This window comes from Pelmatolapia mariae, linkage group LG5, assembly GCF_036321145.2.
Source record: "Pelmatolapia mariae isolate MD_Pm_ZW linkage group LG5, Pm_UMD_F_2, whole genome shotgun sequence".
NCBI lineage: Eukaryota > Metazoa > Chordata > Actinopteri > Cichliformes > Cichlidae > Pelmatolapia > Pelmatolapia mariae.
The window spans coordinates 27,171,378-27,194,665 of NC_086231.1; the positions used below are offsets into that span (position 1 = coordinate 27,171,378).

Genomic DNA, 23,288 nt, shown 5'->3' on the forward strand with positions numbered 1-23,288 from the left:
CTTGGTTTTGTAGTGATAAGTAGGTAGAGAACTGATTTTCTAACTAAAATAATATACATTTTTAATGATATTTGTATTTTACCGGTAACAATTTTTTAATATAATTTACTGAGCCACTTTGAAGTTAATAAATAACTAGTAGTAACATGTAAATTGTAAACAGTTCATTTTCTGTCTACAACAGTAAGAATGATCATCAGATTCAGAAATTTCAATAAAAAATATTTTCCATTGTTTTTTGCTGTTGGTTGTGTTTCTTTGAGAATGTGTTAATAAAATAATCAATAGGAAACTGTGGGCTAGAGGACAAAAAAAAAAAAAACTAAACAAAATTACAGGCGCTTATATGTTTAAGACATGCCAGCAGTTTAACCAGACGATTTGTATCACATGGCTTATAACATCGGGTATCATCTGTATATGCAGCGTTTTCTAATATCATATACACGTGATCAGTGTTATGAAATGTTGTATTCTTCTAGCACCACAAGACCAGACAGAGATGTTGTCTGAGGGTGTGAGAAGATCAGTAAAGAAAAAGCTGGAAAATTTTCTACAATTTATTAATAATTTATATAGATTAAGGCAAAAAATATATTTGATATTGAACTGTTAGTTAATGGTAAGAAGTCTTTGAACAGAGTGTCTGTCTTGTAAACATGTTTTTAATGGTCAATGATCTTGGGGACCTGGTGCATACACTGTACCATGATACACCCAACACAGCCAGAAAAACTCTGTTTTTCCAACATTTAAATTCTCCAAAAACCACCATGAATATGTTTTGACACAGGAAGGGAGTTAGGATCCTCATGCTGCAGCCATAATAAACTTTTAATAACACCGCATTAGTCTCCATGACGTTCATTCAAGGATTCTGCACGCAAGATGTCATATTCCATTTATTATTTATTATTCATATATCATAAATGAAGAAGCATTAAGTTAAAACTTTATTAATATTGAAATATACATACATTGTGTTTTGACTTCTGGTTAATGTCCACACATAAAATCATTAAGTAGAAATTAGAGTATCATGCAAGGCAGTAGAATGTCAGGAAGTGGTGTGAAATAGTGTAACAGCATTATAAGTTTTGCACCATTAAAAAAAAAGAAAAAATATTACCAATCCACTTTTTTTTTTATTGGATGCAACGTTAAGTGTTTAAATATCAACTTTAAAACAGCAAAAATAAAACATTGTGGACAATGTGTTTCATTAGCATTTTGCTCTGATAAGAAGGGCACTGCGTGTAGAATGTAGGGGATAGGGCTGTATTGTGCGTACAAGCGTGTAAGACAGGAAGTTAATTAAAAATGTGTGCGATTCAGCAGCTGACAGATCTGCAAATATAAAGCTCAGACCGACAGGTTAGCAATGACAGCACGGGTGAACTCGTCGCTTGTTGCATAGCCCCCCAGATCTGCAGTGCGCACCTGTTGCAAACATAAGGACAGCACGTTATTATATGCACAGCTGCAGAAACACATGTCCACATTCTGTATCACGGTCAGCATGTTAGAGAGCCTTTGAAAGCAGTACTCACAGAATGAACACAGTGTGAATGATGATATGAAAAGAAAAAAAAAGCATCAGCTGAACTTTCCTCTCGTTCTCTAGCCACACATAAGTACCAGTCCAGGTTTGGATTTAAAAACATCAAATGACCATATACAGTATTTCAGTGTATTTTAATGATGCAGGAAAGATTACGTTGTTGTTGTTCAGTACGAGTGAAGCTCTTGGTTTGTTGAAATATTTAAATTTAAATGCTGGCTAAAGGCACATGATATTACTTTTACTGGGGAACTTGGGTCAAAGGTCAACACACAAACACTGTTAAGAAGAAGTATTTTTTTATTTTTATTTTTGGTGAGCAAGCTTCCACTTCAAATTGATGCAAAATGGTACCAAAAGCGAGATGGACAGGATGATTGAACCTTAGTGTAGCAGTTATAACTGTGCTGACTTTATGGTGGGGAAAAAAAAAGAAAGACGACTAAACCAGGAAACACCATACAGCAATCAGCAAAAACATCAAACCAATTAAAATGTAAATAACATTGATCAATGTGCTGTGAGGGTATTTGTTGGGAGGTTTTCTTTGTTGCTTCCCACCAACATTTTTACAGAAGAGGCACACCCTTCCAAGTTGACAACACTCCCTGACAGCAGCAGCCTCTCCCTGTCTACACTGCATCACACCAAAACAAATCAAAGGAACCTTTGTGAGCATCCAAGTCAGACACCACAGGACAAGTCCCATGTCCACAGCCTGATGGTCAGCGCTTGGAGCAGCACCACAGTAAGGATCCAAATAATATTAATGTTTTTAATGTTATGGCTGATTTCTGTATAATCATGTAACAAATTCCTCTGCTATGTGCTTAAATAACTCTTTTTAATAAACTACATGCTACAACTATGGTGACTTTGATTGTGAATGGCTAATGCAAGCTAATGCTGCCATTTAAATTTTTTTTGGTGCACAAAGATACTGATCTTCCATATCAGTTTCCCCAACAGCTGCCAATTATGATGTTTTTAATTATGCCAGGTTACAGTGAACAGGAAATCCCAGCACCAATAGTTGAATTTATAGTGCAATAATGAAATTACAGTTTTATTTAAATGTGCAGTAATTTGTAGCAGCGTTATACTGTTACTGAGTTATAGTTACAGTTTTTAGACCAATTCTGAATAAAGGCGATACAAACTTTTTAAAAGACTCTGGTGGCTTTACAGCAAGTTTCCAATGAAATGCGAGACCGATGGGACAGGAAGAAACATTTAAATAATAAAAGTTTAAAAAAAAGAAAGAAAAAAAGTTAAGTGTCCCACAATGTGTGAAGAAATGGTCTTTATGAACTCATCAGCTCAAAACTCCAAAAACAAAAAGATGCAAAGGAATGGAGAAAAGACTGTGAGGGCAGAGAAGACTGCATGAATACAGGAAACAGGAGGTCTAGCTGTGTGATGCAAAACATCATGAGGTATACTTTTTAATCCCAAATCAACAGATGTCAAAGCTTAACGGAAGTGGATCTACAAGCAAGCCAGCAGAACCAATGTCATTATGATGCAACTTATGTCAGAAATGTGTAGCACAGCTCTCAGTGAGCTGCCATTTGGGGTGGGTGGGTGGGGAGGGTGTCTTAACATGCATCCAGACCATGTTAAGAACAACGTCCAGATTTAGGGAAAAAGGAGTCAGTCAGCGAGGACTATGATGAAATATCTTAGTAAATGGGTCGGTGACGCAGGTTTTCCACAACAGCATGCACAAAATCGGTAGTGGTACAGTATCCGCCAAGGTCTCGTGTCCGTACCTGGAATTTGCACAAACACACAAATGTATACACACACAAACAGATGGCAATGGGGTACAAGGAGGTGGAGGAAATTAAAGCAGATGGGAGAAAAAGAGCATTCAGACAATGTAATAATAAAAATAATAATAATTTAATGATAAACTACCCTGCAAGCTGGTGTTTATTATCATCATCTAGGGGACAAAGGCTGACCAACTTCATGTGCATGTTTGTGTCAGTGCATGTTAGTGTCAGTACGGAGCAGACGCAGCTTTTTAGTCCAAAATAGTTTAAAAAGGAATTTACGACATAATTTTGTTAACAAACCCATACAATCCTGAACATGTAAAAGAGGGACAAAATTAAGCAAGGAAGGCACTGAAAGAGAGCAGCTAAGAGTGACTTAAACGTAGGAATTCAAAGGCTCTTTAACACACTATGGTATACTATACTAGCAGTCAGGATGAGTTATTTGTAGGCCAAGAACTACTGAGATTTGAGATGATGTTGTTGGCCTTAGATTGCAAGGCAGAGCTCTAAGGCAAGCTGATCTAAGGCAAAGTACACCGTAATCAATGATTTACATTAAGTTTCTATCACCATTTTCTTTAGAGGTTCTCTTTGAGACTTTGTGTACACAAAGACAGCAGTTATTGACCCACAATACCAAGATCACAGATATAGAATATACAAGTCTGACTGACTTTATATGCCCACATATTGCAGAGCTATCAGCTGTTATTTTACTCTGCTAGAGGTACTGAAAAAGTGGAAGTAAAAACATACAGAAAAAGCAGCTCTTTTGGTGTTAATAATGTTAATGCTTCTGGATTTATATAGCATAGTGGTGGTCTTCTCATTCAAAGCCTGCATGCAGCACAGACTGGGCAGAGCTAACACTTACCTTGCCCTGTTTTATGACCCTCTTGACAGCATCTGACACCATTTGAGAATGGTATTCCAGACTGCAACACAATATAATCACAATGAACAGGTGACCAGACACATGTCCGCATTCAGACTAACAGAGCTGCCTGAGGTTGTTTAAGATCTTGATGATTATATTGGGTTAGGACAGACAATTTGAGGCTATTGTGTAAAATTTGATATACTCATTATGAAAAAAATGTAGAAGGTGACTCACTTGAGGTGCCTGAGCATGTTAGCAGCACTGAGCAGCATGGCTGTGGGGTTTGCAATGTTCCTTCCAACAGCTTGTGCAAATGGGTGGCGTGCACCCTGAAAAAGAAAAAAATGATACGAGAAATGAAAAACTGCAGTATAAGGATCTGGGCAGAGAAACCAACAGTCCATTAATAGTGATAAATATCAATTCATAACACTATTTTCTACAGAAGCCCAGTTTACAGTTTTCTCTTTTATGCTCATCTGCATAAGAACTCTACACATAGTAATACAAAAAGGAAAAGTATAGGCTTTTAAGTAAATCAGGACCAGGAAAAAAACAAAACAAAAAGACAAACAAGCGAGAGGTTTTGGAAACTCACAGTCTCAAAAACAGCATATTCTGCACTGTAGCTTTCCCCAGGAACAACTCCTGCTCCTCCAACCAACCCTGCTGCTAGATTGTCAATAATGTTACCGTACAGGTTAGGCATCACCAGCACGTCAAACTGGTAAGGGTTTTGCACCAGCTGCAGAAGAATAATACAATGACAAGTTTAAGCCTGAATCAGCGGTGCTCAGCTATGGTCATTTACTGCAGTGAAATCAAAGTGCACGTCTTCAGTTATTCTATTTTTTTTTTATGGAGCACTTCTAGCAAACGCTAAGTTATAAATATACAATTAGGAATAAAAGACAGCATTCACTTATTTAATCTGAAGGGTAATGGATAATAATAATAATAATAATAATAATAATAATGATAAGGTAAAGGGAAGGAACTGCAAGTCTGTTTATACCTGCATACAACAGTTATCAATGATGATGTTCTCATATTTGATTTTGGGGTACAGCTGTGCCACCTCTGCACAGCTCTGCAGAAACAGGCCATCACCGAGTTTCCTAAAGTAAGATACGAGGACATGAGGACACGAGTTACCGTAATGCTCATTTTTAGCCTTAATGGAGGTACATGGTTTCAAAATAAGACAATAACAAAGACAAAGCCGCATTTAAAAGAAAAAAAATTACTCACATGATGTTAGCTTTGTGAACAGCCGTGACCTTGTTTCGCCCTTTCTTGGTAGCATAGTCAAAGGCAAACTTGGCGATGCGGCGTGACTTCTCTCTGGTGATGATCTTCAGACATTCAATCACACCTGTTACACTCTGGAAAACACAAGAGGATGACAACATATGGTTAAATATATTTTGCTGAAGAGTCATGCAAGAAAATGAACACATACATTATGTTCTATAAACAACAATCTCCCACATAACCTGACTGTAGACAGTCTTTGAGGTCTAAGTGTAAATAATCATGCTGTAAACTAGGTTTCATATTAAAATGAATAAATAGGAGAGTTAAAGAACCACATTATAAGTAAAGGACAAATCAAAATCTAGCTTAATCTGTATTTCTGTGACTTAACTATATTCGGATGCCCAGTTTAATGCTTCTTTCAAAACCCTTAAACAAACCTTCCAGTATATTTGCAGGTGGGTGTAAAACTGCTGTTTATGCTCTGATTTCAGTGAGTAAGAGTACTGTTTACCTCATGCTCTAGGGAGCTGTACTCCCCCTCAGTCTGCTCACGGATGATGACTAGGTCCAGGTTGTTGTGGCGAGTGCTGTAGCCTGGCAGGCTGTTTACATGAACTACATTAGCAAACAGGTCCAGCTTGCGCCTGGGGAGTGGACGGATGTAGAGTTATTTTTAAACGTGACATGTGCAAATAATAACGCACAATTTTTTATTTGGTCATTTACCTTAATCTCATCTCATATGAAGCCAGCTCGCCTTTGAATTCCATGGGTGTGTGAATCTTTCCTAAATAAGATAACATGCCCCAACACGTTAAAGCCTAAATACACTGCAGTTCAGACTACTTCAGTGCAGCCATTTAAATCAGCTTTTTGTTACTGGATTCAATTTTTTTGTGAGAGAAAAATCAAAGAATTAAAGGAAATAAGACTACCTTTAATGGCAACTTTGTTGCTCTTCATAGAGGTCAACACTTGTTCCAGTTTTTCCTTGCTGGCCATGTTCTGCACTTCACTCATGTGGAATTCCTCAAATTCCACTGGGACATCACCTGCCTACAGAAAAATGGGGGAAAAAAAATCATTCTTGAAAGATCACAAATCAACATAAAGAATGACAATCTTACTCAGTTTTAATCCACTATTTTACTTTAACATTAAGCACCATATTTAAAATGATTTCTTAGAAAAAGTAAAGCAAGGAGATTATTTGCAAAACACAACGAGATGAAAAAGGAGCTTCTTAACATTTAATATAAGAAAAATGTAAAAAATCGGACCAGACAGAGGAAAAAAAAAAATCTGTACATGTATTTTTTGTCAAAAGTTCCCTATTATTTTCTATCATCAGTAAACCTGATATACTGAATACAACATGTTTGGTATAAGGATAAAAAGCAGTTATGAGTCCATCGTCAATCTTATGTAAATGTACCTTAAAAACTTCCTTTACAGCAGTCATTAGTTCAGGTCCTACTCCATCCCCTGGCACCATTGTGACTTTAAAGGTAGCATCAGCACGGGCCGGTGGTGTTTCTGGACTACAGAGACCAGCAGATACACTCAGTGGACGAGAGGCCAACTGTGGACACCTGGAACCGACCAGGGCCTGAAGGAGGGAAACAAAGGTACACTTACTAGGTACAGTATTACAAAGAACACTGCAGTATACTATAAACCCATATATCTACTCTCTAATAGTATTACTTATCAACACATTGAAAACTCTAATATCGAGAGCTCAACTGATACAGGATCCAATATTTCAATATATTTGCAGAATTTTTTTCCCTTTCAGACACATACAACAGATTCATGTTAATTAAATCTATTTATGTTTGTTTATATACTCATTTAAGCTCAACTCTGCCCAAGTTAGTTTGGATCAACTGGTTGTTCCAACTGGGAAGCTGCAGAGTGCCTTCTTGTGGGCAACATATACAATGTCAACAATCATAACATTATTGAATGGTGTTTCTCCAGCCTATTTACAGTTTTAATCAGTTGTTATACATGATGATACCAACAGACTGGTAGATAATATGAGTCCACTGAGTATATCAATGAGTCTCAACTATTATGGGCTTGTAGATAGATATACTACATATATATATAATTTGCACATATACCAAACAGTGCACCTACATTATACATTTTGTGGTAACTTTTTAGGACCTCAGAGAAGTTAAAAGAGCAGTTAGTCTACTTGAAACAAGACTATTTATTATTGGTCATTGATCATTGGTCAGAGGTCTGTTAGTGTCCAATTGGACAGAACTTTTTTGATAACAAGCAACACCAGAATCACTTTTCTACATCTGTTACACTCAACGTTTGCTTGTTACAGCTTCTGACTTTTTTCCCCCCCACAGTGTGTATATACAAAAATCTGTTCAAGATTTTGAAACATAAAGACATTTAGAAATTATCGGAATAAAACAATGTTGGGGGAATGCGCCTGTGTTCAGACATTTGTTAGAAAAAACACAAAGTGAGAACAACTTTGTGTAGCAGGAATGTCTTTTCCTATTTCACTCATTTCATCATGTCATGACCAGTGAGCCCAACTTTATGAGAAGCATGTTTTAGTCAGAAAGAGAGAATGAGGGTACAACACTGTAGGTACCTACAGTATATAATATTATAAATTACATTTCATCTAATATTATAGTAATTTCATGCATATTGCTATTCAGGATGATGCCTAGATGCATTTTATAAGGGAAGACGTCAGTAAGGGATTTTGTGTAAATACACACAGACAAATAAATGAGAAAAAAAAATCTGCGTAAATAAAGAAACAACAAATGCAGATGTTTCCACACAGGTGCACTATATAACACAACTCCAATCAGGTTTGGAGGCATATATGAAAATTTTAAGCAGGCCTAGGTGATTCTGTATTAATAGAAAATGGCAATAAAAAAAGGTCTTAGTGACTTTGAAAGATGAAGACTTTGTAGATCATTGTTTGAGCAAAGATGGCAGGAGCATCGGTCTCAAACAAGCCCGGTTATGCCATCCTTATTTTCTGCCATCCATATACTGTTAATGGGAATTTATGCTTCAATCAGCAAAGTTGATTAAAGTGAGGATCGACAAGGGAAAAAAGTCACCAACATTTTAGTTATTTCTACCAGTTGCCACTACATATAAAATACCAGGAGATGTCCAAGGTAATTAACATATCATACACCACACACAAGCATGTCGTCAGTGACACAAGTTATGTTGTGGACTCTACAAAGATTCACGACAGCAGTATAAATCAGGCCTTACAATAGTGGACAGAAGCAGCAGCAGCAACGTTCGTGCAACAATGGGTAGCTCAATGGATTTTTACGTCAGATGCCCTTCCTGACGCAATCTTTGGCTTGTTAGGTGAATTGTGTTAACTAGTACACTACAACATCAGAAGATGTTACTGTCTGCTGACCACCAAGACAAAAAGAATGAGGAGGAGCTTTCTTCTTGGAGTCATAGTTGATGCACAGATTACATCTGTCCAAATAATCAAGTCAGTATATGTATAAATAATCCCTGTGACACAAGCTTCGCACTGTGCTAAAGACATTGTTTTTTACTGGCTCTGTACTGGCTAGTACTAATGTTTCAATGGGAAGAGTTACATCTGCATTTGGATCTATGAGAAATTTATTACTTAATGGTATGAAAAATTGTCGTTGAGAACAATGGTCAGTCAACAGCTGAAAACCCTAAGGGAGGTGTTGGATCGACGGGTAAAACAGCACTCTGCACGACCACAATGGGGAAAAAAAGTGGTTTTCCATCCAGAAAGAGTTCCTGAGACTTTAGGAATCAGTAGCAATGCATGGTAAAGCTGTCCTGGTGGTATGTGTTGCATCAGCATCTATTACTAAGAGACTTTATGTTGTCGTCCTCTTCATTTATTTTGTCACCGGTTTGTATATTTCAAGGTGATCCTGAATGATTATCACCCTCACCCGCATCTTACCTGTAGGCAACAAGTTAAAAGGCCAACTCAGCAATCTTACAGGTTAAAGTAAGACACTGAATATATTTGCACTCTTACTGACACCTAGAAATCTGACTGAAAACTAAACCTTGTCTGAGTTGCTCGCTTCAAGTCTCTCGGCTTGTGATTAGCCCCACGAGTAGCAGTAGCTAACGGTTCACTAAGGACAGGGAGGTTACTGACACGGTTAACTGACACAGGCTGGGAGGCTAAGCTAATTTAGCTGACCTTCTCAACTAACGAGGATGTCTTATTAAGGCACGTATCTACTGACAAATAAAACAAACCGAGAACTATTTTCAGCAAAATAATTCCAGATAAGGAAACATACTTCAGAATCGTTCTATCAGTAATGCAGACGTCCATGAAACTCACGATGGTTAGCATTCACGTAAGAAACACATGACAACACTCAGTGCGTAAACGTCTCTTTGCTGCGTTTATATGAAATATGACTAAAGCAGCCATTTTTTTCTATTTACACAAAAAGCCCGTCAACATAATTTGTGCTCTCACCTTGAACAACGTTACTAAACTTCCCCTCAAGACGACCGCCATCGTCACAGGCACGAAGCAACTGGGCTACTTCTTCTGTGGTGGAGCGGTAATAATGGGACAATGGCGCCCCCTGCAGGGGAGAACGTAAAACTACCGCCTTCTCCACGGGGAGACCAATTTCCATAGACCAGATGGTACTCAAACCTGGTTCTCACCTTACATGTCACAGTGCTATCACATTGCCAGTCTGAAATAAATACATAAATAAATAAATGAAATAAACAGAAAACAGAAAAAAACAACAACCGAGCTTTAGAAAAAAACATTTCAAACATGAGAATTTGAACTTGAAGGACCCCCTCAGTTAAGGTGATCCTGACAGAGCTGTCATTGAGTTGAGTTGGAGCTTGGGACCCTCAACATGACCCTCTCATTATTAAAAAGAAACATCACCAGAATGCAATAAAGGATTTGTGTGTTGATTAAAATGTCCTGGGAGAGGACACATCGTATGCTCAGACCAAAATTACACAGATGAGTTCATTTTCCCATGCCCCGTGCGAAGCTTTCTTATGTTGCTCTGTGACTACCTTGTTTTGAAATTCTGTATTGTTGTAACATTATATCTGCTGCTGCAGAGGTCCACACTCTCAAATGGACCCATCATAAATAGGTCAGGGGATTCCCAGTCCTATTCCAAGCAAGTGAGTGCCTACACTCATGCAAATAATAAGCACAGGCTTATAACATCACCACTATGGAATTACAGATAAGAGACAGGTTACAAGTGACTGTAGATAGATTTTCCTCATTTACCTTTCCGGGCAATTCATTTGGTTATTCATACTATCACAAATCCACGGCGCCCAAAGGAGTGCGTCTCAGACAGCGAGCTTTACTACCCTAAGTCAGGCTTCTCAGGCAATCAAATGATTGCGCAAAACTCACCTCCTTATTTTAGTTTTAACTCTATTTCTAGAATCCATGACAAGTTGCCTGGATTATATATATATATATTTATTTATTTTTTACTAACACGGTAACATTCCTTGAGGAATTAGAAATGTTGTTTCTGTATGTTTATCTTTTTAAAAAGTAAAAAAAAGCTCTGTGACCTGGCTGTAGCACATGATATGCCTCAAAATGAGGCAAACCTGGCCATTTTGATTAGTGAAGCTTTGGGATGGCTTTAGTTTGGCCCTGGAGCCTGAGAGACCATATTTAGGTAAAATTTATCCCCAAAGCTCGAACGCACGGTTACTGGCTGACAGTCTCAGCGTGGTATCTGAGTTTACTATATATGGGCAAAGCCAGGCAGAGCGAGAGCTGCACCCGCTTCCGTGTTTGTGTATCAGGGAGGGTAGTGCAAAGCCACGGGCGCTTTTCTGTCTTCACTGTTTCATTCATCTGGAAGAGAAAGGCCAAGCCAGAGGCAGCGGAGAAAAAATGCCGTATGAACTGAGTAAGTCTGTCTCATTTCTGTGTCAGCAGCAGGGCGGGAAAAAACAGGAACAAGGCTCTTACTTCGCGTGACACTAGTCGGCAGATATGCTAGTCATCCAGGTAGCAGCTAGCTAGCCTCGCCCATAGCTGCGTAATTTTGACACTTCACCCCACACAAGAAAGACCAAAAAAAAAAAGCTCCGCTCATGCAACGATTCTGGCAGGTGTAGTGCACACCTGTGTTTGGGGAGCCTCAGCGTGTTGTGCAGATGTTTTGGCACTCAGTGCAGCCGCTTCATGCCACAGGCAGTGGCTTTTTAGTTAGCTAGGTTGCTAGCCTCAGTCAGGAAATAGTTGTGCTCCCATTGCTTTGTTATGACATGTCCACACAGAGGCTGTCTGCCAGTGAAGCACTGAGGAAGTACTGAAGTACACATTTGTCGCTGGTCGAATGTCCTAACATATTTAACGCTACATTTTTTTTTCATTGAATCAGTGGGAAATATAAATGGCGAAAACATGGCAGTGATTTTTTTTTTTTTTTTTTTTTTTTTTTTTTTTGGTCTTTCAAGGCACATTCAAGTTACAGCCGTGTAGTTACTGCATAAGGCAGGATTGACTCGTGATGTATTCAAAAACCATTATGAGCAAGCAAAAGTGTACTAGTGCGTTTTCACCTGACCATCGTTTGACCTGAGTGTGTATCTAGTTTACTTTATTACAATGTTATGTAAAAATTATGGAAAGCAAAGTGTTGGTAAATTTATAATATATAACTAATAAAACATTTTAAATACTAATATTTGAAATTGCTGTATAATTAAAATTGTGCAATTATATAAAAATCGGTACACTTATTATAAAACAAGACTCATCAACATAAACAATACTGAATGGATAATCTGTACTTAAAATTGTGTAACTAAACAAAAGCAAATACTTCAATTACAAGCAGTTACTTGTGTTTTTTTTTTTTTTTTTTTTTTTTTTTTTTAAGTAGTTTACAAAGTAGAGAAATCACCCATGTAATGATCAGCAACAAATCCAGTCTTGTCTTTTAACAGTCTTCTAGCATAGTTGGTGTCAAAAAAGATGGCCCAAATTTTGAGGAAGTGCACAGAAGAACATAATCTAGTTATGTTTTATTTTTGTTACTCCTTAAAGGTTGAAGTGTAAAACGCTTTGCGTTCAGGGGATTTAATAAGGAGGGTGAAACTGCTTGGTAGACCAATAGGAATAGACTTGGCCGTGTGCTCAAAGTGTCTGTGATAATCAGTAAGGTACCTGAAACCAGCTCCACTTTAAGTCCTATGGATGACTAATGAACGACTAGTTGATACAGAACACTTCTGTTAGTAATAAAATCTGCTATCTGAAATGGCAGATTTTATTCCCAGCAGATAAAGGATGTGCAGTGAAACACTTTTTCTATTTGTGTTTAACACTGTCTGTAGTGCATTAATTGATGTTTTCCACATGTTTGATTTTATTATTTTCACTTTTTTCAGAACGTGTGTTTGCCAGTCTCCCGCAGATGGAGAGGGGAGTTGCAAAAGTGATCGGTGGTGATCCCAAAGGCAACAACTTCCTCTACACCAATGGGAAATGTGTCATCATCAGGAACATTGAAGTAATTTGAAAAAGAAAAAAAAAAAGTCTTAAAGTTGTATCAACATGATGCTGATTAATTTATTCATTTGTATTTACAAATCTACCGGCTATGACAGAATCTACTGAATTAGAATAATAACCACATAAAATGTACAACATCAAAAGCTAGCAGCCACATCAAAGACACCATTTCACTCTACTAGTGGTTAGTTTTGTTTGTTGCCCTCCTGCTACACCCAGTATTTTTGGGCGTGTTCAGTATTGTGCCCTTGATATTCTCTGAAATCTGAGTTGCATGCTGGCACAATTACTGTTAGCATAATGGTGTCAGTTAGCACCTAATCTAGAAGTAGCTCAGGAAAGGATTTCAGCTTGTGGTTTACCAATGTTCTACCTAGATTTTGTTTTGGCTTTGGGTTTTTTTTTTTTTGTTGTTGTTGTTGTTGTTGTTTTTTGCTTCGCCAACACTAATTGTTGATTAGATGTTTGGGTTTAAGTGACCAATTGGAAAAATGCTCATCATCTCTATACATCTAAATCTGTGTAATTTAAATGCTGCTTGCTTTAGTAGTGCACCACCTATTTGCCATTTGTGAGCTAATCATTCCATTTTTGTGTTTTTTAAGAACCCAGCTATTGCAGACATTTACACTGAGCATGCCCATCAAGTTACTGTTGCGAAGTATGCACCCAGTGGATTCTACATTGCATCTGGAGGTAAAAGAGAAAAATACATTTGAACATTTGCAAGAAAGAGTTTGTAAACCTACTGGAATTTACTGATTTTTATCTAAAACATAATTAAGGATGAACACTATTAGAGTGAACAAAAACACACAAACTGCTGTGCTTCTGACACCCAGTAACCACTCGCAGTGCATGCAGGAAAAAAGTGAACTCCTTCTGCCGACTTGGAGCTTGGACCATTTTTGCAAACAAGCTCAATTTTTGTCTTTTTGGCATCAAAAAGTTATCCCAGTAGTGTTACTGAGCATCTAAGCTCTGTGTGTGGGTGGTTTTTTGTTTTTTTGTTTGTTTCTTGTAGTGGTGTTCTGCCCTTGCCCTTAGGTTCTTTTACACTTTATTGAATGAATATTGTAGTCTTTCTAGAATCCTCACTCCCAACAGTGTAGCACCAATCCTGATATCCTGTCAAATTGCAGATTATGCACATCTCCTCCAGTTTCATGCACTTTTGTAATGCTCCTTGCTAAGTTCCTATGAAAATTGCTGTTAGGACACAGTGCACATGAACCAGTTTTTCTAGGGAGAGTAGATTGTGATTTATGGACATTTAGGGACAAGGCTTTAACTGAAACATCTGAGTCCAAGTAGGTTTTGGTGATGTTATTAGGTTAATTGACTTTAATTTACTTTTTCCAGCTTGCATTGTGAGTTATTACTTAAGATGTGCTAAATTAAAACATGTTTTTAAATGGATTTGTCAGATTTTGTGTAGAATTTGGACCATAATGAAGGTCAAGCCACATTTTATCAGTAGTCACTGCAAAAATCCTGGTAAAACTGTGTATTCTCATAGTTGCCACAATAATGTGACTGCTATGTAATCATGTTGCTTTTTATATCCGTTAGATGCATCAGGAAAGATCCGTATCTGGGACACCACCCAGAAGGAACACATGCTCAAGTATGAGTACACCCCGATTTCAGGGAAGGTGAAGGACATTGCATGGACAGAGGACAGCAAGAGGATTGCTGTTGTTGGGGACGGACGAGAGAAGTGAGTGTCAGGATTTTTTGTGCACTACACTGGCTACAAATTGATTCATAGTTTAAAATCAACCATGGCAACTGTCTCATGAGAAACTTCTCTTACAGCGTTCACGCTGATTTATTCCCACGTGGCACAAACCCACGGTTTGCTTTAGATATCAAGGTGATATGTTTGTGCACTTGCAGGACCAATGTTATTTATTAATTGTTTTTATTATAAAAACTGTTTACATCACTATTGTGCAGCTCAGGAAATCTAAACCTTCTAGCACATACCTTTCTTCCTCTAATTCAAACCTGGATCAACTGTATCGGTGTTCACTTGTCATTGTAGGTTTGGGGCAGTGTTCCTGTGGGACTCTGGCTCATCAGTGGGAGAGGTTTCTGGCCACTCAAAATTAATTAACAGTGTAGACATAAGGCAGAAGCGCCCTTACCGCCTTGCCACTGCCAGTGACGACACCTGTTCCTCCTTCTTTGAGGGACCTCCCTTCAAGTTCAAGTTCACATTACGGGTGAGTTGCATTTGTTGGCAATTTGAGGAGCTTTAGTAAAGGGGTGTTTGTTCCAGAGTAATTAGAGCTAAGCTGGATTGTTTCTTTTTTTCTTGGCTGTTGTTTTGCTGGACAAATCTTAGAGAAAAGATGATCTGCTGACATGTGCTGGATTAAAGTGCTCAGAACAGCCAATGGCTAAATGTTGTCTTTGACATGCACTGGTAACAAAGCATTGTCCTTCAGCTTTCCAACTTTCTCTGGCTTTAATGTCTGTTGGCCATCTCAAATCTGCCACACTCTGTTGGTTTTTGACAATGTGGCCTTGTTTGCCTGTTTCCATATTACATAATCCACATCCCCCATAAATTCTTGGAGAGTGTGAGCTGCTTCCTACAACCAGGCACCAAGTGTACTGCAGACTAATTTATTTGAAGTTAATATAAAATCTAGTTGGTCAAGGTACATAAAACGGTGGATATATTTGTTAAATTTTAAAGTAAATTACACCTTGTATTCCTTTTAAGAATTGCATTATTGGCTTATTAGTGGGGTGTTATTAAATTAAAACAACAAACAAACAAGAATTGTATTCACAGCTATTGATCCCATGTCTTTGCTCTGCACATGAACCCTGTGCTATTTGTGTCATAGGTAAATTTAAATTCTTAAATTTGCCTATAACACATGGTTAAAAGAAAATTAAGGAAACCATTTGTTTTCCTTAAGCCTGCGTACTGGTCAGTCATGATGGTCTCAATTGAGGAAGGACTGAGTTTCTGTCGGTCATGAAGATGACTAAGCAGTCTTTTTTTTTTTTTTTTTTTTTTTTTTTGTGTGTGTGTGTGCTTCTTCCTTCCTCACTTGTTTGAGACTATGTTAAGGCTACAACTGTTGAAAATACTGGATATACTTTCAATGTTTGGTTTCCATTTGTGCACAAGACCAAATATTATGTGTCAAAATCAAACACTCATTTGATCCATAAAGCTAACTTCTATGTTGATTTCTTTTTAATTTTTTTCCACCCAAAGGACCACAGCCAGTTTGTCAACTGCATTCGTTTCTCTCCAGATGGAAGTCGGTTTGCTACAGCTGGTGCTGATGGCCAGGTAAGTGTCTGTTATCATGTGAAACCTAAAATTAAAATGACTTTAAGCAAAATGTATACCTAATTGTTTTTATTAAATATCCACAGATTTTCATCTATGATGGAACAACTGGTGAACTTGTTGGCTCCCTTGGTGGAGAGAAGGCTCACAAAGGAGGAATCTATGCTGTAAGTGTTTTTAGGTTAAAAAACAAACTCCAGTGAATAATATGGATGGGTACATTAACAGTCTGTGTTGTTTAACGGATCAGTCCTAGTGTTTTACCTCTTTGCTACAATGTTAACTTACAGTCAGTTGGTTAAATGAATGGCTTTTGTTGTTCTGGAGAGCCAACTATAATCAGATTTGGCAGTCTGCCTAGAGGAATTATGTGCCAATAGGAATTATGTACGCTATAAACCCTTCTGTCCTCGAGTTACTAATCTTTTCTCATTTTTCTTTGATTTCTTTTCCATATACCGTTGGTGTGTTTTCTTCTATTGTTTAATGGCCGTTCATGGGTTGCACAAACAGTGCTTACAGAATTTCCGTCTTTGCTCACGTGCATTCTGACATATTACGTTTCTGTTTTTTCGCCCACAGGTCAGCTGGAGCCCTGACAGCTCTCAACTGATCTCTGCCTCAGGGGACAAGACCGTGAAGCTCTGGGATGTCGGTGCAACCACGGCTGTCACCACCTTCAACCTGGGCTCTGACGTGACAGACCAGCAGCTGGGTTGCCTGTGGCAGAAAGACCACCTCCTCAGCATCTCCTTGTCAGGATACATCAACTACTTGGACAAGAACAACCCTAACCGGCCCATACGCACAATCAAGGTCAGCCTCAAGAATTAAAGGATGCTATTTCTGGATAGAATCAGTGATTTGAAAATGATAATAATGGCAGTTTTGTTAGGTTTTTAACTGTGTTTGAGCTTCTGAAATACTATGGAAATTAAAGTGTCATAGTAGAAACATTTTCTACAGTGTTTGAAAACAAAACTTGGCATCTGTTAAATGTAAATCGCCATCAATATTTGCATAGCGATGGTTCAAACTGCATGCCTAAGAGTGCAAATGCACACTGCCCACCCTGCTTTACTGAGTTGCTTGTTTTCATACAAGTTTCTTTTGTTTTCAAATGGGAAGAGAAATTAGTTTTTAGTGATGAAAGAGCAGTGTGCTCAACATTTAGACATGGAGGGTGTTGGTGTGAGGAGGCTAGAAGGGTCTTGTGACACGTCTTCCTGATGTATCCATCATACACTTGTGTTGTTTAGTAGGTAAGACAGGAAAATGAGTCATTACATAAACTTCTCACAGAAGCATCTAAATGTGCGCTGTGGCTATTACAAAGATGAATGTTTTCAGTTCTCTATGCCGTCTTTCATTTGTGTGGAGATGCAATACTGTAGTGTTAATGTCTTGTGTACCTTTCCATGTATCCAAATGTGTGCGTATTCTTTCTACAGGGTCATACCAAGTCCATCCAGTGTGTGACTGTTCACAAAAATGAAGGGCGGCCGTACATCTACTCAGGGAGTCACGATGGACACATAAATATCCTTTCAACAGTTACTGATTGTTGCTAATGACTGTAAAGGTCACTCAGTGGGACATGCGTAGGTGTCCTGTCCTGCATGTAAGCTCCAATCTTGCTCAATTGTTTTCAATATAAAAGAGGTTTGCGATGTTTTTCTATTTAACACAAGGTCATTACACACCTGTAGTGATAATGTAACGTGCCCTTTTTTCATTCATCAAATTGAATTGATAGAAATCAATGTAGATTTGATTCATATTGTGCAGGAGCTGAGTTTTAATCAAAATTAAAAAAAAAAAAAAATCAAATTGTTGAAATAATTTGAGCTTTTTAAAATGAACAGTTACATTTTTAAAACCTGAAGCAGCAGAACTTTCTAATAGTTTGCTTAAAAAAACCACAAATAAAAATATGGCCCATCTACCACTCTTTAGAGAGCTTTGTTATTTGAATAGTGACGCAAGTTACAAAACAATTTTTCAGTTTTTTTTTGTTTTTGTTTTTTGCAGGCATTTCTCAGACTTGCATATTTGCATAGAATAACTGCAGACATTGATAACGTTCCTTAACTTATCCCTCACATTACTGGGATGCAGAAACTGGAGAGAACGACTGCTTCTCAGGAAAAGGTCACAGCAACCAGGTTAGCAAGATCGTGACTGATGAAGCTAATGAGTTGGTGACGTGCAGCATGGATGATACACTGCGCTACACCAGCATCAGCAAGAAGGAGTACAGGTGAGGGGCCATGATGTGGCTTTATGAATGAGCCATTTTATTAATTATTTTAAATTTGGTCTAGTAAACAGAAGTTTGTCCTTGATCAGATGAAGGATGGGGTGGAAGGCTAAGAAAGTACATTCTTTAATGCATGCTTACAGTTCAATTGTTCATAGTAGGAAGAGGTGTGTGTGGTTTTTTTTTTTTTTTTTTTTTTCTTCCTCTTCTCACATAAATAACCTCTTTTGTTGGTTTCTAGTGCCTCTGATGTGGTGAAGATGGATTTCCAGCCTAAAAGTGTGTCAGTAGCAGCAGGTGGGCTGTCATTGGCTGTGTGCATTGGGCAGGTAATGTCTTTGCTTCAGTCATTACTGCTTACATAAATCAGGTCCAGTCATTCTTGCACTTGCAAGGTTGGTGATTTTTGTTTGTGGAATAATGACAGCATTGTTATTCATGGCTCTTTGTAGATTGTCCTTGTGAAGGATAAGAAGAAAGTCTTCACATTGGACAATCTTGGCTATGAAGCAGAGGTTGGCGCTTTGCATCCTGGCGGCACCACTGCTGCAGTGGGCGGAGCAGTAAGTGGACACAGATAATCTCGCCACATGTATACATTCGGTCAATGTTTGTCTGTTTGTTTGTTTGTTTGTTGGTTCCATTTAATAAAAACACACTATAGCTATCACAGAAAAGCTTGGTTGGACTCTGGATTCATTTTCTTTCTTTCTCCTTAGGATGGAAAAGTTCATCTGTACTCAGTTCAGGGCAACACTCTGAAAGATGAGGGGAAAGCTCTTGAGGTCAAAGGGCCCATTACAGACATGGCCTATTCGAATGATGGCGCCTATCTGGCTGCCATTGATGACAAGAAGGTTATCACTGTCTTTAACGTGGCAGACGGCTACTCGGTAAATATTTGCCTTTCTTAATCACCCTGTCTTCTGTTTGCTGCCTCTTACGGGTTTTTTTTAATATTAATTATTGTTTTTTTATGGTTGCCTCTTTTTTTCCATCAGGTTAAAAATGAGTTTTATGGACACCATGCCAAACCTGTGACTTTGGCCTGGTCACCCGATAACGAGCACTTTGCGACTGGTGGGATGGACATGCTGGTGTACGTCTGGACGGTTAGCGATCCAGACCAGCGGCTCAAAATCCCAGGTCGGTCTCGCAAGCAATCCACACTCAACACATCTAAGCGTGATTTTAAAAAAGACTTGGAGTAACTATAGCTCAGCTAAATTTATACATTTGCTGTTGGCTCATTTCATGGAACCATGAAGAAACTGCATCTGATTACAGTTCAGCTGAACAAACCTGCATCGTTTTCAAAACCGTCAAAAACTATTACAGCTGTGGTCTGATTTTTACACCGGGCACAGCAAAAGCTGTTAGAAAACCAAATGCTGTTAAGTAACCCCAAAACAACTTTCCTGGGAACTGTCAGAGGAAATTTTATTCTCGAAAATATTTCGCTGTTGAATAAGTGATTCATACATGTATACGTTCTTCAGATAAATGAATGGTTTAAGTGGCTTACGTCACATGTTCTGTGACAGCTTTAAAATATAGCCACCCTCTGTTTTACCATATGAATACTTAGTATTGAATGTGCTTATTGGATCAGCAGTAACTGTGACTGCAGTAGATTCAGTGCTGAACTGTGAAGCTGTTTGGGTGGCGACTTCTAACAAATGCTTTGTGCAGTATAAATCTCACAGAAACTGCAGACTCTACTACTAAAAATGAGAACTGATGCTTGGCTGAATGGACCCATAATAAAGACATTACAGATCAGGGCCCTCTTCCAGGAAGCAGATGAGGATTACGATTCATGGCTTATTCATAAAACTCTAGTCTCTGTCTTTCTGGACAGTGATGCAGGTGTCCGTCACCCAGTTCCTCTGAAATATATACTGTGTGTTACTGTAGTAATCAGTGTTTAAATCAGACACATAACACACTGATCAATGATCTGTTGTACTGTAATCAGTCACAGTGATGGAAAATGCCTGTCACATTTGGAGATTAAAACTGAAAAATAACCATCAAAAAAGACAAACTACTTGTCAGAATATACAGACACTTCATTTTCTTTATGGTAGCTTTCATGATTATCAGCAAACTGCTTGCGCCTTTTTGATGTCTTTCCGTTATATACGTTGAGTACAAGACAGACTTTAAAAAAAGTGCATGTCCTGCAGAACCAGTGAAAATGTGTGAGGAGAAGGAATAAAAATGCTGTGCAGTCCCACAAAGAGACATCTGGTCATCGTAGATAGCAGTGACTCTGAACTGGATCTGCAATTAGGGTTTGCATCTGTCTGGGTGCAGTTACACAGCGGGACTGTTACCTTTTATTTTTCTTTCTTATTTTCAATAAGGAATAAGCTTTTTAATATTAAATGTTTACTGAACAATTATTGAAAAGAGGGTAAAAATAAATGAAATGGTCCTAAACTGTTACAAAGTTTACTTATAAACTCAGTTTGTTGAATCTGCTTCTTAAAATTTAGGAGCAAAACCAGGCTTGATTTCTTAAAGAATTGTAACTCACATCTCAGTCAGTATGGGATGTTAAACAAACTAAACTTTTAGTAAACCAAAGTTCTTTTAGTTGAAGATGGCTTTTTTTTTTTTTTTTTTTTTTAAATTGCTGTGATGTCTTTGCAGACGCTCACCGATTGCACCACGTTAGCGGCCTGGCTTGGATAGATGCTCACACTCTGGTCACCACCTCCCACGATGCCAGCGTCAAGCAGTGGACTATTACATACTGAGCTTCAAGCAGACAAACATCCACATCTCCAGGGACAAGGACTACTGTTGAATTGAATCTTTTTTTTTTTCCCCTTTTCTTTTTTCTCCTTTAACTGTATTTTCCCTGTCTAAAAAGTGTTCAATGCTGTCTATAAACACCAAAATTGTAAATGATTTTGAGCGGTGAAAAAGGTAAAAAGGTACCACATGTGATCTGTTTAATGCAAATAACCTCAGCTTACAGAGAGGAAATGTGTAACAATGTGTGCTTTTACAGCACTTTAAGCATGATGGACCCAAAAAAATATTAGTGAGCTCATCATTCCATGGGTATAAACTGTGGTTGGGGTCAATGCTTTCTGGCTTAAAGGAAGAACCATAATCATATTTTTTATTATTTTTTTTTTATTTTGTTTCCAACATACTTTTGTTCAATTAATGAAACCTGTTGGTTACATTCCTGAAATTAGCTGTAACTGGTTCCAACTGCAACTGCCTGTCACTCTTTATTTTCAAAGTTTTAAGGTGGGTGAGTCTTTGCCTTTTGGCTTTGTCCTAGGTTTCATACTTTGTGGTTCACATTTCTTCTTGTTGGACTGGGGAGCAATAATAGGAACCGAGAGAAGTATGTGTACAATCAAGATGCTGCCTGTTTAGTTGAAGGTGTTGTTGCTGTGCGTTTGTCTGGGCTCTCATTGCTTGTCTCTCATAATTTTTTTTCTATGTCTTTATGCATCCACTTACAAAGTGGAACAGACTCATCATTATTATTATTATTATTATTATTAATAATAATAAAACTTTTTATGCATTTTTCTTGTCACGCAGTAATCCTTTTAAACACCTGGAGTTGTAGACCGAACTGAGAGTTTTCAGCACAGCTTCATGGCAAACATGAATACATTGAACTGTAGATGTTTACTTAGAGGGGCCTCCTGAGTGACCGGAGCCGATGACTTTTTTTTTTTTTTTTTTTTTTTTTTTTTTTAAAGGGCGTTTATGATTCAAATAATTTCCAGTCTCTTTTTTTTTTCATAAATATAACAAAGCAGAGGTGATTGAAATGTTTCCTAACGTATTTTCTCTCTGGCCTGTAGTACCATTTACACATCCCTATTATTTTACATTATTTATTCAGCTGTTTGATTTTAAAAAAAAAAGAAAAAATAAAAGGTCTACCCTCTTTAGTATAATAGAAGCAGATGGTACTTGCCTAGAGGTCCTCATGGCACCAATAAAAACACATTATTATAGCAATAGTTAGAACAGATTTTTGTTTAATGTGCAATGGAATATTTAATTAAAAATTACAGAACATCATTAAAAGTAAAAAAATAATACCAGGCAAATTCTAGCTCCCTGAAAACTGTTTATTGAGCCATAGCACAAACAACTGAAATGATAAACTGATGGATATGTTCCAATTTACACACAGCATTTCAGGGAGGCTTTGAGCTGTCACTTGAGAAAGCATTATGTCAAAAACAAAGGAAAAAGTTTAGACTTGAGAAAAAGAATTGTTGATGCTTACAAAGGAAAGCGAAGCATAAACACGGTTATGACAACTGAAGTGAGAAGTATCTTCAAGAAATTCAAAGAGAGCCACACAGTACAGAACAAGCCTGGCAAAAAACTGAAAGATATCAAAGACTCTGCGAAGAAAACTAGTGAAAGATGTGTCTAAAGATCCCAGAATAACTGCCAAGACACCAGTGATTGACTTAGACAAGTCAGGATTTGCAGTCTTAAGACCATCACTAGAACTCTGCACAGGAATGGACTGTGACGTTGCAGGCTAAGAAAAATTGCACTTTTGCAGAAGAACTGTGGGGATGCTTCAGTGTGTCTGAAACTGGAAATCTTGTCAAGATGGAAGGAATCATGAAAGCAGAAGCATATGTGAAATATT

General features: G+C 37.9%; 2 protein-coding genes across 3 annotated transcripts; one reads left to right on the plus strand and one right to left on the minus strand.

Annotated features, from left to right (window-relative positions):
* Window positions 1-1,073: 1,073 nt before the first annotated feature.
* On the minus strand, window positions 1,074-10,094 carry idh3b (isocitrate dehydrogenase (NAD(+)) 3 non-catalytic subunit beta). Of its 2 annotated transcripts, none has more exons than XM_063474567.1 (11): window positions 9,999-10,094; window positions 6,921-7,094; window positions 6,421-6,541; window positions 6,212-6,272; window positions 5,997-6,129; window positions 5,477-5,610; window positions 5,241-5,343; window positions 4,824-4,970; window positions 4,460-4,554; window positions 4,220-4,280; window positions 1,074-1,440 (listed from the first exon to the last, which is right to left on the minus strand). In XM_063474567.1, the coding sequence occupies exons 1-11, from the start codon at window positions 10,038-10,040 to the stop codon at window positions 1,363-1,365; spliced, it is 1,149 nt and encodes a 382-aa protein (XP_063330637.1). In that variant the 5' UTR covers window positions 10,041-10,094; the 3' UTR covers window positions 1,074-1,362. The 2 variants fall into 2 exon arrangements, with proteins under 2 accessions (XP_063330637.1, XP_063330636.1); XM_063474566.1 differs by lacking the exon at window positions 1,074-1,440 and adding an exon at window positions 3,142-3,333.
* Window positions 10,095-11,411: 1,317 nt separating this feature from the next.
* Window positions 11,412-22,192, plus strand: wdr1 (WD repeat domain 1). Its single transcript, XM_063473150.1, has 15 exons — window positions 11,412-11,442; window positions 12,932-13,053; window positions 13,661-13,751; window positions 14,628-14,775; window positions 15,103-15,283; window positions 16,297-16,374; window positions 16,461-16,541; window positions 16,957-17,190; window positions 17,826-17,913; window positions 18,478-18,634; window positions 18,876-18,963; window positions 19,087-19,197; window positions 19,354-19,527; window positions 19,636-19,780; window positions 21,293-22,192. The coding sequence occupies exons 1-15, from the start codon at window positions 11,427-11,429 to the stop codon at window positions 21,397-21,399; spliced, it is 1,821 nt and encodes a 606-aa protein (XP_063329220.1). The 5' UTR covers window positions 11,412-11,426; the 3' UTR covers window positions 21,400-22,192.
* The last annotated feature ends 1,096 nt before the right edge of the window (window positions 22,193-23,288 follow it).

Bases quoted from the DNA above. Each gene is read 5' to 3' on its own strand.
- wdr1 (XM_063473150.1), top strand. The intron at 18,964-19,086 runs GTAATGTCTTTG...GGCTCTTTGTAG, and splicing joins TGGCTGTGTGCATTGGGCAG to ATTGTCCTTGTGAAGGATAA. The intron at 19,198-19,353 runs GTAAGTGGACAC...CTTTCTCCTTAG, and splicing joins CTGCTGCAGTGGGCGGAGCA to GATGGAAAAGTTCATCTGTA.
- idh3b (XM_063474566.1), bottom strand. From the start codon at position 10,040: ATGGCGGTCGTCTTGAGGGGAAGTTTAGTAACGTTGTTCAAG. The intron at 7,095-9,998 runs GTGAGAGCACAA...TCCCTCCTTCAG, and splicing joins GTTTAGTAACGTTGTTCAAG to GCCCTGGTCGGTTCCAGGTG. The intron at 4,281-4,459 runs GTGAGTCACCTT...ATTGTGTTGCAG, and splicing joins AACATGCTCAGGCACCTCAA to TCTGGAATACCATTCTCAAA.